General features: G+C 43.6%; 1 protein-coding gene across 3 annotated transcripts in view; it reads right to left on the bottom strand.

Moving 5' to 3' along the window:
• DENND2B (DENN domain containing 2B) overlaps window positions 1–17083 on the bottom strand; it is a 132452-nt gene that overhangs the window by 31578 nt on the left and 83791 nt on the right. For 2 of the 3 annotated variants that reach the window (XM_004369622.2, XM_004369623.2), the window contains exons 3-4: window positions 6131–7390; window positions 2639–2775 (exon numbers count right to left, since the gene is read on the bottom strand). In XM_004369622.2, the coding sequence (XP_004369679.1) occupies window positions 2639–2775; window positions 6131–7390 (1397 nt within the window). The remainder of the gene's footprint in view (window positions 1–2638; window positions 2776–6130; window positions 7391–17083) is intronic. The other variant, XM_004369624.2, reaches the window with a different exon arrangement.

A 17083-nucleotide genomic window follows, 5' to 3' on the forward strand; every position in this document is an offset into this window, starting at 1 on the left:
AATGGAAACAACCTAGATGTCCATCAACAGATGAATGGATAAACTACAGTACATACACACAATGGAGTACTATGCAACGATAAAGAACCATGATGAATCTGTGAAGCATCTCACAACATGGATGAATCTGGAGGGAATTATGCTGAGTGAAATAAGTCAATCACAAAAGGCCAAATATTGTATGAGACCACTATTGTAGAAACTCATGAAAAGATTTACACACAAAAAGAAACAATCTTTGATGGTTATGAGGGAGAGAAGGGGTGGGGATGGAAAAATACTAAACAGGCAATAGGTAAGTGGTAACTTTGGTGAAGGGTAAGACATAGTACTGGGTAAGCCAGCACAACTTGTTCAGGGCAAGGTCATAGAAGCTCCATAGACACATCCAAACTCCCTGAAGGACCAGATTGCTGGGCTGAGGGCTGTGGGGACCATGGTCTCGGGGAACATCTAGCTCGAATGGCATAACATAGTTTATAAAGAAAATGTTCTACATTCTACTTTGGTGAGTAGCATCTGGGGTCTTAAAAGCCTGTGAGTGGCCATCTAAGATACTCCACTGGTCTCACCCCTTTGGGAGTAAAGGAGAATGAAGAAAACTAAAGACACAAGGGAAGGATTAGTCCAAAGGACTAATGGACCACAACTACCGCAGCCTCCATCAGACTGAGTCCGGTACAACTAGATGGTGCCTGGCTACCACCACCAACTGCTCTGACAGGGATCACAGTAGAGGGTCCCGGACAGAGCTGGAAAAAAATGTAGAACAAAATTCTAACTCACAAAAAAAGACCAGATTTACTGGCCTAACACAGACTGGAGAAACCCCGAGAGTATGGCCCCCAGACACCCTTTTAACTCAGTAATGAAGTCACTCCTGAGGTTCACCCTTTAGCCAAAGATTAGACAGGCCCATAAAACAAAACAAGACTAAACAGGCACACCAGCCCAGGGGGAGAGACTGGAAGGCAAGAGGGGACAGGAAAGCTGGTAATAGGGAACCCAGGGTACAGAAGGGAAAGTGTTAACATGTCGTGGGGTTGTTAATCAATGTCATAGAACAGTATGTGTACTAACTGTTCAATGAGAAGCTGGTCTGTTCTGTAAACCTTCATCTAAAGTACAGTAAAAAACATAAAGTAAAAAAAATAAAAAGATTCCACGGTCTTTTTGAGAACGTGCAGGGTTGTCTCTACTGAGGCTCCTTCTCTCTCTAATGTGTTAACTGAGACTATGCTCTCCAGCATCAAGGCCTGAGAGAGAGACAGAGACAGAGAGAGAGGGAGTAAAGTAGTACACAAGCCCACAGCTTCTCTCCTCTTCATCCACCTACACTGAGATATACACTTGAACAGAAGTGAAGCCCCAATGAAGGGAATGAGGCCAGAATTAAAATAAATGCCAAAAATAAATTCACATTTGCCAACATCAAAATTCTCTCACTTGTTAGCAGGCAATTCTCCATAAGTCTCTTACATTTCTGCTGTTCTTCTGAGGCACTGACAGTTCTGAACTTTACTTCCAAAGATGTTTATATGGCAAGCAGCCTTGCAAGATATAGGGTCTCCCTCCAGAGCAGGGCAGACTTGTTTCCTGACCAGAATAATAAAGATAATGTATCCTTCCAGGGCAAACGTTAGGTGGGTTTGCTAGCAGCCCCTTTAAAAGACTGGGGTTTCCTAAGCTGTGACAGATTCACTGTGTGTGCAACCTCCACCTGGGCCTCCTCCACACCTGCCCCCATGGCACTGGGGGATGAGGGGAGCTCGTGTGAACATGAACTTCATGCTGCTTGCTATGCTATGATTATTAAAGTCTTTGTCTGGTGGCTTCTGCCAGCATTTATGAAATTGGGACAGGTCAAACTTGTTTGCAAGCAGGGTACAATCTCAGATTCTTTCTAATTCTTGACACCACTTTAATCGAACAGGAGAGATCCATATTAAGGACTAGGCATTGTGCTAGGTAATTTGGTATTTATTTTATCTCATTTAATCCTAATAATAACCTTATGAAGCATTATTATTATTGTTGTTGCTGTTAACATCATCACATCATCAGAGAAAAACAGACCTCAGAGTTTAAGTGATTTGCCTAAGAACATACAGGTAAAGAAGTCCCTGGACTTTAAACAGTTAAAAAAAAAAAAAAAAAACCAGCTGCCGAGTTGATTCCAACTCATGCTCTGTTTCAGAGCAGAACTGTGCTCCATGGCTGTGACATTTTGCAAGTAGATTTGTCAGGCCTTTCTTCTGAGCCACCTCTGGGTGGATGCAAACCACTAACCTTTCGGTTAGTACCTGAGCGCTTAACTATCTGTATCAACCAGGGTCTCCTGCTGGACGCTAAAGCCTTCCAAAAACAAAAGGAAGGAATGGTGTGGTTTTCCCTTTCTTATGACCTCAAAGACCCTTTGGATTTCAGCCCATTCAGGAGCCAAGCTTTAATCACTCAGCAGCTCAGTCTTTGCTACGGTGCTTCCTCTGATGCCCATTTCCTGTGAAAAATTCCAAAAGTGGGGACCATGTCTGCCCATGGTGAATGAGGTAGAACCTGTGTTTCCTCCTGTTCCCGTTCTTCTGCAGCCCTCAGGCCCCCAGAGATGACACAGCCAACCACCTCTGCCACTGCTTACCCACAATATCCTCATAGGCATTTTCTTCTAAAGTGCTTTTGGATCCAAACTTGGGTTGGCTCTCAGTACCATTCTCAGTGGGAGAAGAGGGATACAAGGACTGGAGACTGGATGCATCCTCAAACTCAAAGGATTTTCTGTGGATAACAAGAGCAAAAGTCATTCCAGCTAGATCAGATCCCCGTTGCCTTGAGGAATGGCCTTGGGCAATAGCAAAGACTAGGGGTCCTTTTCACAGAACTACCTACTGAGAAAAACTTCAAGATAGATGTAAACTCACCATCCAAATGAAGAGATAAATGGTCTGAAAGGCCCAGATGCCCGTGATGTGCCTTGTCCCTAATAATATGCCTTGTTCCTAGTAATACCATAGCTTAAAAGGGTGGTATCAGTCAGACGCCTTGTCAAATGCTTTACATGTGTTATCTCACTAATCCTCACAAGGGTCTATCAAGTATTGTCCCATGTTATAAATGAGGACATAAAGATGAAGGGACAGAGGCAGGACTTGCCCAGGCTGTCTGATTCCAGACTCTGAGCTTTTAACTAAACTTTTGGCCTTCAAGCCCTGGAGAACATCCTCTTTGATAAGTACATGCCACTACCACAGGAACTGAGTGCTTTACCTGCCTCTGGAGTCTCAAATCCATATCTGCATCTCAGCAAGGGCTCTTGCTACTGTACTGAGCAGGCAGTAAGGGCTCCATATGAACTGGTGATGCACAGGGTTGTCTGGGGTGTGGAGGAGCAATTAGTAGTGCATGGTTTGTTGAAACAGGAAGGGCTGAGCCCTCAAAATGAATCAGACTACTTCTGAGGTGAAGCTAGGACAATCTGCAGCCAGAAGCTACTTTTGAGACCCAGCTTCCCTTCAGCTAGAAGCCTGCTCCTTTCCATTCCCTGAATAACTTTCCCCTTTACTGTAGACTTTCAAGACCACAGCTTGTTTGCTCTTCAGACACATGCCTCCAGTCTCACAGTATTCTTTACTGCTTGCGTTCATCAGGGTGGTACTTCCCTCATCTGAGACTTGACCCCAGCCACATCCTCTCCCTTTCCAAGGCAGGTCTCAGCAGGCTTCTGGGAAGGGAGAGAAGGACAGGCACTGACTGAGTGCCTCCTCTCACCATTAACATCTCTCTCTTCTTTTAAGCGCCATCAGACCATTCAGCCAATGAAGTCGTTTCTCTCTTGTTTAATGAACAACCCTCCCTAAGAATCCTGAGGTGCCACATCTTCTCAGCTTGCTCGGCCCCTCAATAGCACGCAACACAACTGAACATTCTTTATTTATATTGGTACTCTCCTCCCTTGGCCTCTGTGACATTCCCTCCTAGTTTTCAACTACCTCTCTGGAAATTATCTGTCAGGCTTCTTCGAGAGATTCTCCTTTTCCATTTGCCTTTTAAATTCCATGGTGTCTTAGACTACTTTCTTCAGAATCCTGTTTTTCTCACTCTGCACTTTCTGGGGGCCTCATCTAAAGCCATCACCATATCTACCATTTCTACCTTGATGACTCCCAAATCTCTGTCTTTGATACAGACTTCATAAATAGCTAAATGTCCAATGGCTGAGTGCAGTGGTTCCCAAATGTTGGTCTATGGCCCACTGCTGGTCCGGGACCAGGTTTTCATTTGTTCACTGGCATATATAGTAGAGTCACAGCTTATGCAGGTAGTTCTCCAGTCCCCAAACAACACACAAATCATATTCAGTCAATTTATTCTTGAAAATACCTTGGAAGCTACCATGTAAAGGACTGACATATATATATACATTAGTCTAAGACTACTACAGTCAATTTCTTCCCCAGGTGTTTTAACAGGTGTCTTTTTCCTTGGTTGAATACCCGAAGAATATCTGGCTTATATTTTTTAAATAAAAAAGTATATTAAATATACACCTGGCACAACAGATCCAAACTTACCATCTCACTCACTCAGGGGAATATGATCACTAGGTAGAGAGGCAGGTAGAATAGCCTGTACTCTTTGAAGTTTCTCTTTTTTTCCAAGAGCACAGACTTAAATTTGCCTAAGTTAATTCTTACATGAAGTGACTCCATCATATATGGTACATGTGTGTGCATACATTATACATAAATGTAATGTGTATGTATAAAACCTTCAGGCTGACATACTCTCCCCACCTCTTTTTTTTATCTAGTGTTAAGTGCTTTTTGCTCTTCTAAATTTAGCTCTGCAATTCGCTCTATGAGGAGGTTTCCCTTACTCCCCACTTTGAGAAGCTCTCATCTTATCTCTGCACTGACCTGGATCATGGAGTGCATTACAGCATCTATGATTTATTTGTGCATCTATCTCCTGCACCAGATCACGAACTCCTTGAAAGGAAGAGCCATGTCTTATTTGCCTCTGTGTCTCCCTGACCAGCACAAGGCGTGGTGTAGAGCAGGCTCTGGATGGGTGTTTTTAGAAATGGATGAATAAGGGCAAAGCAAAGTCTCTTGGCAAGCTGTTAAAGAACTAAAGAGCCAGTGAGCATTTTGGGGTGGGATTACCCTTAGCTAAAGGCTGTTCTGGCTCATGGGTCTGAACCTTTGTGATTAATTCCACTCTGCATATGGCAGGAAAGTTTATATTTCAGATAAGATAAGCTGGCTGAAGCCTGAAATGTGGGGTTGGACTAAAGACTTCCCAGAAGTAAAACATGAACCTGAATGTCCACCTGACCTGGTGAGAAGATTAAGGTAGTGAGGGGTAGGAGGACAGGTCTTTAGAAGGAAGCTGGCTCCTAGCCTACCCCAATTCAGAGAACAAGATATCTGTCAACTTTCAACAGTCACTACACATTGTAGAGATGGCTCTGGTAGTCCAGGGTCAGAAATGCTGAGACTGGCCAGGAAGCCAATATGAGCCTCAGAAACAGGCTGCTCTTGGACACTGCCAAGAAGTAGGTGAAATGTTCTTTTGCTCCTTTCGCCATCAGTGTCTCCTTTCAGATCCCCTCTTCATACAGGCCCAGGGTTCCTATGTGGTCAGGTGGCTCTGAGAGGGCAAACCACATCAAATTGGTTGACACTACTGTGTGATAGCATTCCGTATTCAGATAATGATTCACTCTAAAAAATTAATTTCTAATGCTGGCATTTCGGGTATTAGTGAGGTTAAGGTCCTACTAGTCCTCAAGGGACTGCCTACTCTAAAAGTAAGGCAGCCCTGCCATTCCTACAGAGGACTGTGGACGCGCCAATGGGGCTCAGGACACAGCCCAACCCAGGAAGCGTCTTCAGCCCATAGCATTCGGAAGGAGTGCTTTGCCTCTACCACTCCTGTTCAAGTATTCTGTAACAGCAGAAGAACAATCTCATTTTTCACTACCACAACTACCATCTAACAATTATTCGATGCTTCAGAGCTTAGAAAGCACTATCCACTCTGACCCACAACTACAATATGCTTTTGCATTCTCCATTTAAAAAGAAAGCCACTGTGCTCAGCTACAAGACACTGGAGGGACATGTGTTACCTGCTCTGGGACTTGCGGTGACCACGTGTGTCCTTCTTGGGTCTCCGGGTGACCGGTGGCGCTGGGGTGGAGGGCAGAGGGGGTGGAGCAGCAGGTGTGAGCGAAGGAGGTAGACCATTGCTTGGCTTACTCTTGGGGTTCTTGTCAGCCTCATATTCAAAGGTGCGTTTAGGTTTGGGGACAGGGTTCACAGCGGGATCAGGGGAGTTCTTTGATGGCAGCAGCTGGGTGCTAGGGCTATTTCTGGGAGTCCCTGGCTTAATGGAGCCACTGCCTTCCTTCTCCGGGGGTGGGCCTGCCTCCCCCACAACTCCAGCCACTCCTACGGCTCGGCTGCCAGTGCTCACGCTGGTGCTCCCTGTCAGCTCCTCCAAGGTGCCCAAGGTTCCAGGCTTCCTTCTCCCTCGGTCTACACTATAACAGCTGCTGGGGAGCTGGGGGAGCCCCCGGCCTGGCTGCTCCTTCAGGACCTGTTCAATTTTCTGGATCCGGCTCAGCACTGCTGAGCTCTCCTTCTTGCTGCCATGTCCCCTGAGAAAGGCACTGGGCTCACTCCGGCCTGGCCGTTTCTCCAGCCGGTAGAAAGAGTCCCGGATAGGAAGTGCCTCTCCCTCCTCCTCGGTCTCAGGGTAGGAACACTCAGAGAAGGTCCTGCTCATCCTCCGGAGGCCCTTGAAATCAAAGGTCTTTTCTGAGCTGCAGGGGGATGGCACCACACTGGGACAGCCCACACTGGGGCAGCCCTCACTGGCTGCCCATTCGCCCCCAGAGCCCTCCCGCTTCTCTCCACACATGCTCATCCTGGGTGAAGCCTCTCGGCGGCCTTCCCATGCTGAAATCTTCTCCCGGATGCCCAGGCTGTGGGCACGGGTGCCAGTGCGGCTCAGCAAGAGGCTCCGTGGGCCAGTTGCTGACCCCAGTGATGGAGTGCTCTGGGCAAGGGGGAGGCAAGCAGCTACTCCCTCTACATCCCGGGCTGCCCCTTGGACATTCTCCTTCTGGCCCTCTCTCTTGCACACTGAAGGGCTCCCGTCCAGATAACTGAAGCTGGTGGTATTAATGGGACAGATGGGTGGTGAAGTGTCGGGGGAGGGCTCTTGAGGATTTTGGGGTGAAGGGTCACGGGGCTGCCAGTCCTTGAGGAGCAGCCGGGAGCTGGAGTGGCTGGGGTACCTGCAGGCTGAGGTTTCACTATCACTGAGGGGGTAAACAGGACTCCTCGGTGGGGAGAGAACTGGAGGTGGAGAGACTGACTGAGACCTAGGAGAAAAAAAAAAGAAAATTGCAGTGAATGGCCTGAGAACCAGAGGCATCAAGTTTTATTGTTAGAGAGCTCAGTATCTCTTTCCTGTAGAACTCTCTAGCTGAAAAGCACTCTATCCAAGTAATACAACTTCAAGGCTGTCCTCAAGGAAAGAAACAAGCTCCTTAGCCACAGATGGCCAAACTCAATGGGCCTCTCTGTCCAATTCAATATCCCCAGAGGCCCTGTGAAAGGCAGGCAAGAGTCTGTTATCTGTCAACTAGGGAACAATGTGCTCCAAAATGACTAACAACCAGCTCTCTGAGAGAAAAAGGACAGGTCCGTAGCATTTGCCAATTTCTGCAGCATAAATATTCCCACTATGGAAGATTTCAAGCAAATAATGTGACATCACTGAACGTGCAGTTGGGAAGAGAGGCTAACGATCAGCTCTCGTAAACTGGTACAAGGCAGCTCCACCACACCACTGAGCAAAAACCTTCCTAAAGTAGTCCCAAATATATACTCAAACCCTTTGATCTTTCTCCTTAACCAGCCCCTGTCTCCTCTGAGACTTCTGCTACCAGATATAAGATACTGCTTCCTCAATTTGGGTCCTGACGAGAATTCAGATTACTGAGGACCTCAAAAGAGTCAGGAGGGCACCTCAAGAAAGTCCTCTCCATCCTAGACACAACCAAACACCTCACAGGACCAAGTTGCTGGGGCTGAGGGCTAAGGACATGGTCTCAGAGGACATCTAGGTCAAATGACATAATTCATAAGAAAATGTTCTACATCCTACTTTGGTGATTAGCATCTGGGGTCTTAAAAGCTTGTGAGCAGCCATCTAAGTTATAACATTGGTCTCATCCTGTCCGGAGCAAAGGAGAATTAAGAAAACCAAAGACACAAGGAAGCAATTAGTTCAAAGGCCTAATGGACCACATGAACCACAGCCTCCACTAGCCTGAGACCAGAAGAACTAGATGGTACCTGGCTACCACCACCGAACGCTCTGACAGGAATCACAATAGAGGGTCCAGGATAGAGTGGGAGAAAAGTGTAGAACAAAACTCAAATTCACAAAAAAGACTATATTTAATGGTCTGACAGAGACTGGAGGAACCCTCGAGAATAGGGCCCCTAGACACCTTTCTAACTCACGACCGAAGCCACTCCCTAAGTTTACCTTTCAGCCAAGTATTAGACAGGTCTGTAAAACAAACAATAACATTCGTGAGGAATGTGCTCCTTAGAATAATCAAGTATATGAGACCAAATGGGCAACTCCCGCCCAAAAGCAAAGATGGGAAGGCAGGAAGGGGTAAAAAAAAACTGGACGAGTGAAAACGAAGAACCTGGGGTGGAAAGGGGGAGGGGGAAAGTGCTGACACATTGCGGGGATTAAAATCAATGTTACAAAACAATTTGTGTATAAATTACTGAATGGGAAACTAATTTGCTCTGTTAACTTTCACCTAAAGCACAATAAAATGTTAAAAAAGAAAGTCCTCTCCACTTTAATGGGATGGGGAGACCAACTCCTTAGGCAGCTCCCCGTCCAGCAGTGGCAATGACTTCAGGACACTACATCCAAACAAATGTCAGCTATTTACCAGCTCCAGATCCATATATTGTTGTGTGCCATCAAGTCAACTGCAAATCACAGCCACCTTATAGGAGAGAGTAGAAAAGCCCCATAGGGTTTCTTAGGCTGTAATCTTTACGGGAACACATTGCTGGGTCTTTTCTCCCACAGAGTGGCTGGTGTGTTTGAACCGTCGAACTCTCGGTTAGCAGCCAAGTGCTTACTCACTGCACCACCAGGGCTCTTAGATGCATCTTAGAAAATACCGGGAACAGTATTAAATAATTTTTTTACATGTATTAACTCATTTAATCCTCACAAAAATTCTATGATGTTATTATCATTTATTCTTATCCCCATTTTATAGGTGAAAAACACTGAGGCATAGAAAGATTAAATATCTCATCCAAGGTCACTCACCTGGTAAGCGGTAAAGCCAAAATATGAACTTATACTACACTGTGTTGTTTCTCCACCACCTGTCTGTCAGTTTGTCATACTGTGGCAGCTTGGTGTGTTGTTATGATGCTAGAAGCTATGCCACCAGTATTTTAAATATCAGCAGGATCATTTATGCTGAACAGGTTTCAGCACAGCTTCTGGACTAAGAAATACTAGAAAGAAAGGCCTGGCAATCTGCTTTTGAAAATTAGCCAATGAAAACGTTATGGGTCACAACAGAACACTGTCTGACTTGCTCGTTTTGGACACATCATCAGGAGGAATCAATCACTAGAGGACATCATGAAACAGAGGACCACTGAGGGCATGGGAGACTCGATGAGAGGGACTGGCATAATAGCTGCAACTATGGACTTGAACATGTTACTGATTGTGAGGATGATGCAGAACCAGGCAATGTTTCCTTGTGTTGTACATAAGGTCACCATGAGTTGGAGTCAACTCAGTGGCAGCTAACAACAACAAAAACACTTTGTCTCTCTAAAGAGGAAGCAGTAGCCTCTGCCATCCTTGTGAACCACCCCGCTCCCAGACAGAACTCGGCAGAAATCTCTACAGCACTGGGCACACCCATCTCGAACGCAGAATTTTATTTTTTTTTTAATTGTGCTTTAAGTGAAAGTTTACAATTCAAGTTAATCTCTTATACAAAAATTTATACACACATTGTTACATGACCCTAGCTGCTCTCCTATATTGTGACAGCACACTCCTCCTTTCCACCCCGGATTTCCCGTGTCTATTCAACAAACTCCTGCCCCTCTCTGCCTTCTCATCTCACCTCTGGACAGGAACTATCCATTGAGTCTTATGTATCTACTTGAGCTAAGAAGCGCTCTCTTCACAAGTATCATATTATGTCCCACAGTTCAGTATAATCCTTCTCTGAAGAGTTGGCCTCGGGAATGGTTTTAGTTTTAGGCTAACAGAGAGACTGGGGGCCATGTCTTCCGGGGTCCCTTCAGTCTCAGTCAAACCATTAAGTCCGGTCTTTTTACTAGAATTTGAGTTCTGTACCCCACTTTTCTCCTGCTCTGTCAGGGACTCTCTGTTGTGTTCCCTGTTAGGGCGGTCATTGGTGATAGCCGGGCACCATCTAGTTCTTCTGGTCTCAGGCTGATGAGGTCTCTGGCTTATGTGGCCCTTTCTGTCTCTTGGGCTAATACTTTCCTTATGTCTTTGGTGTTCATCATTCTCCTTTGCTCCAGGTGGGTTGGGACCAATTGATACATTTTAGATGGCCACTTGCTAGCTTTGAAGACCTTAGACGCCACTCACCACAGTAGGATGCAGAACATTTTCTTAATAAACTTTGTTATGCCAATTGACCTAGATGTCCCCTGAAACCATGGTCCCCAGACCCCCTCCCCTGCTACTCTGTCCCTCAAAGTATTTGTTTGTATTCAGGAAACTTCTTAGCTTTTGGTTTAGTCCAGTTGTGCTGACTTGCCTTGCAGTGTGTGTTGTCCTTCCCTTCACCTAAGATAATTCTTGTCTACTATCTAGTGAATACCCCTTTCCCTCCCTCCCCACCACTGTAACCATCAAAGAATGTTTTCTTCTGTGTTTAAGCCTCTTCTTGAGTTGTTATAATAGTGGTCTTATACAATATTTGTCCTTTTGTGGCTGACTAAATTCACTCAGCATAACACCTTCCAGATTCCTCCATGTTATATTTCACAGATTCATCGTTGTTCTTTATCGTCGCATAGTATTCCACTGTATGAATATACCCTAATTTATCTATTCATCTGTTGATGGGCACCTAGGTTGTTTCCATCTTTTTGCTATCGTGAACAGCGCTGCAATGAACACGGGTGTGCATACATCCATTTGTGTGACAGCTCTTATTTCTCCAGGATATATTCCAAGGAGTAGGACTGCTGGATCGCATGGTACTTCTATTTCTAGCTTTTTAAGGAAGTTGAACGCAGAATTTTTAAGTATCAGGGGACTTCTTGGTCTTTCCTTCTAGACTATGATTTCTTTCAGGTCAAGGGACACATACTCAGTACTTGGAAGGTGCTCAGTGAATGGTCAACAAATAGAGAAGAAAAGGTATAGGTAATCTTAATGAAGAGATCATGAACATACTTCCTTTTCAGCACATTTTTCTAGTTGTCTACTATGGTAATCACTGTCAACTTAGAATTCTTTCCAAACAGTTTTAGTTCAAAGACAACTGATTTTTGACAACACTGTATGCTAGGAAGTCCTACCTGACCCTAATGTCACGGCCCTCAAAACTGGTCTGTCCAGCCTTGCAGGCTCTAGAGTCCCATGCCATCCACAGGAAGGCAGCCAGCTGCCCTTGAGCCAGGCTGCTGTCACTACTTGCTCACACACAGAAAACTGGAGCTTGGGTGAGTCAGGGCTTGGCCGACAATTCCCTGTTGGGTCATAGCCTCTGGCTGCCCCCGACCAACAGGAAACCTCAACATGCTTAAGCTGCTTTTAAGGGCAAGTCAAACAAGAGCTATCCCACATGCACATGGGCACAGATGGGAGAAATTCGGTGCCTAGTCAAGCCGATGACCAGAGGCTGCTCAGCGAGGAGATGTGAATGGCATAAGCCTCAACCTTCCCTAGGGTAGGATTTTTATTTGTAGGTGTGTGGATGTTATCCTATCACTGACAGTGCTGCACTTCAGGACAGATCTTGAAATTTGTTTTGGATGATGAATGCAACGCCATTCCTTTTCAATTTGTCATTCCCAGAATGACATCACTTACCTGTCAGTTTGTCATACTGTGGTGGACTGAGTGTTGCTGTGATTCTGGAAGCTATGGCACCAGTATTTTAAATACCAGCAGGGTCACCCCTGGTAGACAGGTCTCAGCGAAGCTTCCAGACTAACAGACTGGGAGGAATAAACTGGCAATCTACTTCCGGAAAAAATTAGCCAGTGAAAAATTTATGAATAGGAATGGAACACTGTCTGATATAGTGCTGGAATATGAGCCCCTCAGGTTAGAAGGCACTCAAAATACAACTGGGGAAGAGCTGCCTCCTCAAAGTAGAGTCAACCTTAATGATATGGATGGAGTAAAGCTTTTGGGACCTTTATTTGTGGATATGGCACAACTCAAAATGAGAAAAAACTGCTGCAAACACCCGTTAGTAATTGAAATGTAGACTGTATGAGGTGTGAATGAAGGAAAAATGGAAGTTGTCAAAAATGAAATGGGGGGGGGGCAAGATGGCAGAGTAGTCAGACGCTTCTGGTGGTCTTTCTTACAACAAAGACCTGAAAAAACAAGTGAATCAATTATAGACAATCTAGGAGCCCTGAACATCAAAGGCAAAGTTGAGGAATCGGACTGAGTGACAGGGGAGGGAGAGACGGTTCAGAAGCAGTGAGGAGTTGCCAGACCTGACCTGGCGGGAACCAGTACCCTGCAGGCCAGATCGGCTGGTGTGTGCGGTAAGGAAAGCAGTGGTGTTCAGGATGTGTTTTCAACATCGGGAGAGACTGAGCAGCAGAGAGTCTATTCAAACCTCCAGAGTCAGTGAAAAGTGGTGCTCAATCGGCAAAAGGTAAGTACATGCGTCCAACCTACCGCACGGATCAAAAAACACCGTGTTTGGTAAGAACTTCTCTTCCATTTACCTGCTCCCTCCCCTCTCTACACCAGGTTCTGGGCCAGCTTCAGTGATCGCCGAGTCCCCTGGGCCAGAAGTAGGAACTGTCACATACCCTGAACCACTCTCCCAGCCTTGGAGAGGGAACAAATTAACAAATAAAAAAATAATCTGCCAGCGCCCGTAAGCCGGGAACTCGGGTAGGCACAGCTCCTTTGCCTAGGCAGAGGCATAAGGGGTTCACGGACTTTGAATGCCTTTCGTCCCTGCATAGACCTGTGTGAGCCCATTTCAGTAGCAGAGGCCCTCATTAGCACAGTACAACAGGGTATATACCTGAAGCCTAAATTTAACTGTATCAGCTATATGGTGAAGTGGCAGGTTTGTGACACTTGACACTGCTCTGCCCACTAAGCAGGGTCCTCACCTACCCACATCGGGGCCTAAGGACTGGTGGCCATCCATGACAGAGTCCAAGAATAAGTGGTGCCCCCCAGTCCTTATAGCCAACAGCATTGGGTGCTCATAGTCTGGCTGCAAAACCTACCCACCTACATGCTCTAGGAAACAGGGACACGCTTTCTTTCCTCCCAGACCCTCAGTGGTAGCCATCAGCCCCCTGCCTTGCTCAGCATGATGCCCTACTATAGCCAGATATCTGTGCCTACACCAATTGCCCCTGCCTGTCTAGGACTGTAGGTGAGAGCCTACACCATACACTTGGTGACTGACTACCTGAACACCTGAGCTGAACCCATACAAGAAAAGTAAACAGACTCCTGGGCTCACATACCTAGTAAAAGATCTAACCACCTGGTGACAAGACGTTAGAGCTTCAAAGGTGCCAATAATATCAAACTAGCCCACATAAGCAGCCTATTCGGGCATATCAAAACAAGAAGCTAGAACACAGTAAGCAAGCATAAAATAAAATAAATAAATATAATAACTTAGACAACAGTCAATATCAAATCACATAAAGAGGCAGACCATGACGGCTTCAGTAAGCTCCTAAAATAAAGAATCAAGAAATTTTCTGAAGGAAGAGAACTTATTGGAATTACCGGATGTAAAATACAAAAGATTAATATACAGAACTCTTCAAGAAATCAGGAAGGAGATCAGGCAAAATGCAGAACAAGCCAAGGAACACACAAACAAAGCAATAGAGGAACTTAAGAAGATTATAGAAGAGTACAATAACAAATTTAACAGGCTGCAAGAATCCATAGACAGACAGCAATCAGAAATCCAGAAGATTAACAATAAAATTTCAGAATAAGACAACTCAATAGAAAGTCACAGAAGCAGAACTCAGGCAATGGAAGTCAGAATTAGTGAGACTGAAGATACAGCACTTGACTTGAACTTATTTGAGGAAAAATCAGATAAAAGAATTTTAAAAAATGAAGAAACCCTAAGAATTACATGGGACTCTATCAAGAGGAATAATCTACAAGTGACTGGAGTACCAGAACACGGGGGGAGAACAAAAAATACAAATTGCTGAAGATTTGTTGGCAGAAAACTTCCCTGATATCATGAAACATGAGAAGATATCTATCCAAGATACTCATCAAACCTCACATAAGGTAGATCCCAAAAGAAAGTCACCAAGACATATTAGACTCAAACTTGCCAAAACCAAAGATAAAGAGAGATAGGTGTAAACAAAAAAGTCATCTACAAAGGACAGTCAATAAGACTAAGCTCCGACTACTCAGCAGAAACCATGCAGGCAAGAAGGCAATGGGATGATATAAATAAAGCCTTGAAAGAAAAAAAACTGCCAACCAAGAATTATATATCCAGCAAAACTGTCTCTCAAATATGATGACAAAATTAGGGCATTTCCAGATAAACAGAAGCTTAGGGAATTTGCAAAAACCAAACCAAAGTTACAAGAAATAGTAAAGGAAGTCCTCCAGTTAGAAAATCAATAACATCAGATAACAACCCAAGACTAGAACACAGGACAGAGCAACCAGATATCAACCCAGATAGGGAAGTCATACAAATAAATCAAAGCTAAAATGCAGAAAATATGGAAAAAGAGACATCAGTATGTAAAAGATGACAACGTTAAAACAAAAAAGCGGGACTAAAAAATGTAGTCATAGATCTTTCCTATGGATAGGAAGACAAGGTAACATAAAGAAATAAAAGATTGGTTTAAACTTAGAAAAATAGGAGTAAATATTAAGCTAACCACAAAGGAAACTAACAATCTTACACATCAAAATAAAGAACAAGAAAACATAAAGACTCAGCAATTACAAAATCAACAACAATGAAAAAGATGAAAAGAAAATACATAAAAACAACTCAGCACAGAAAATTAAGTAGAACAAAAAAACTGTCAACAACACACACAAAAAAAAGACAGCACTAAACTCATACCTATCAATAATTACACTAAATTTAAATGGACTAAATGTACCAATAGAGAGACAGAAAGTGGCAGAATGGATAAAAAACACAATCCGTCAATATGCTGCCTACAAGAGACACACCTTAGACTTAAAGACACAAACTAAAACTCAAAGGATGGAAAAATGTATCAAGCAAACAACACTGAAAAAAGAGCAGGAGTGGCAATATTAATCTCTAACAAAATAGACTTTAAGATCCACCACAAAGGATAAGGAAGGACACTATATAATTATTAAAGGGTCAATACACCAGGAGGACATAACCATAATAAATATTAATGCACCCAATGACAGGGCTCCAAAATACATAAAACAAACTCTAACAGCATTGGAAAAAGAGATAGACAGTACCACAATAATAGTAGGAGACTTCAACACACCACTTTCAGTGAAGGACAGAACATCCAGAAAGAAGTTCAATAAAGACACGGAAGATCTAAATGCCACAATCAACCAAACTGATCTCATAGACAGATACAGAACATTCTACCCAACAGCAGCCAAGTATACTTTCTTTTCCAATGCACATGGAATATTCTTCAGAATAGACCACATATTAGGCCATAAAGCAAGCCTTAACAGAATCTAAAGCATCGAAATATTACAAAGCATCATTTCTGACCATAAAGCCAGAAAAGTAGAAATCAACAGAAAAAGCAAGGAAAAAAAATCAAACACATGGAAACTGAACAACACCTTGCTCAAAACCTACTGGGTTACAGAAGAAACTACGGCTGGAATAAAGAAATTCACAGAATCAAATGTGAATGAAAACACATCCTACCAGAACCTTTGGGACACAGCAAAAGCAGTGCTCAGATATCAATTTATAGCAATAAATGCACATATCCAAAAAGAAAAAAGGGCCAAAATCAAAACATTAATCCTAAAATTGGAACAAATAGAAAGAGAGCAGCAAAAGAAGTCCTCAAGCACCATAAAAAAGCAAATAATAAAAATTAGAGCAGCATTAAATGAAATAGAGAATAGAAAAACAACTGAAAGAGTTAACCAGATCAAAAGCTGGTTCTTTGAAAAGATCAATAAAATTGATAAACCATTGGCCAAACTGACAAAAGAAAAACAGAAGAGGGAGCAAATAACCCAAATAAGAAATGAGATGGGCAATATCATAACAGAACCAACTGAAATTAAAAGATCATTTAACAGAATACTATGGAAAATTGTACTCTAACAAATTTAAAAACCTAGAGGAAATGGACACATTTCTAGAAACACACTATCTACCTAAACTAATACAAACAGAGGTAGAACAACTAAATAAACCTATAACAAAAGAAGAGATTTAAAAGGTAATTAAAAAACTCCCAACAAAAAAAAGTCCTGGCCCTGACGGTTTCACTGGAGATATCTACTAAACTTTCAGAGAAGAGTTAACACCACTACTACTAAAGGTATTTCAGAGCATAGAAAAGGATGGAATACTCCCACCAAATGCATTCTATGAAGCCAGCATAAGCCTGATACCAAAACCAAGGTAAAGATACCACAAAAAAAAGAAAATTACAGACCAATATCCCTCATGAACATTGACGCAAAAATCCTCAACAAAATTCTAGCCAACAGAATTCAGCAACATATCAAAAAAATAATTCACCGTGATCAAGTGGGATTTATACCA

The sequence above is a fragment of the Trichechus manatus genome, unplaced genomic scaffold (genome assembly GCF_000243295.1).
Source record: "Trichechus manatus latirostris isolate Lorelei unplaced genomic scaffold, TriManLat1.0 scaffold00006, whole genome shotgun sequence".
Lineage (NCBI taxonomy): Eukaryota > Metazoa > Chordata > Mammalia > Sirenia > Trichechidae > Trichechus > Trichechus manatus.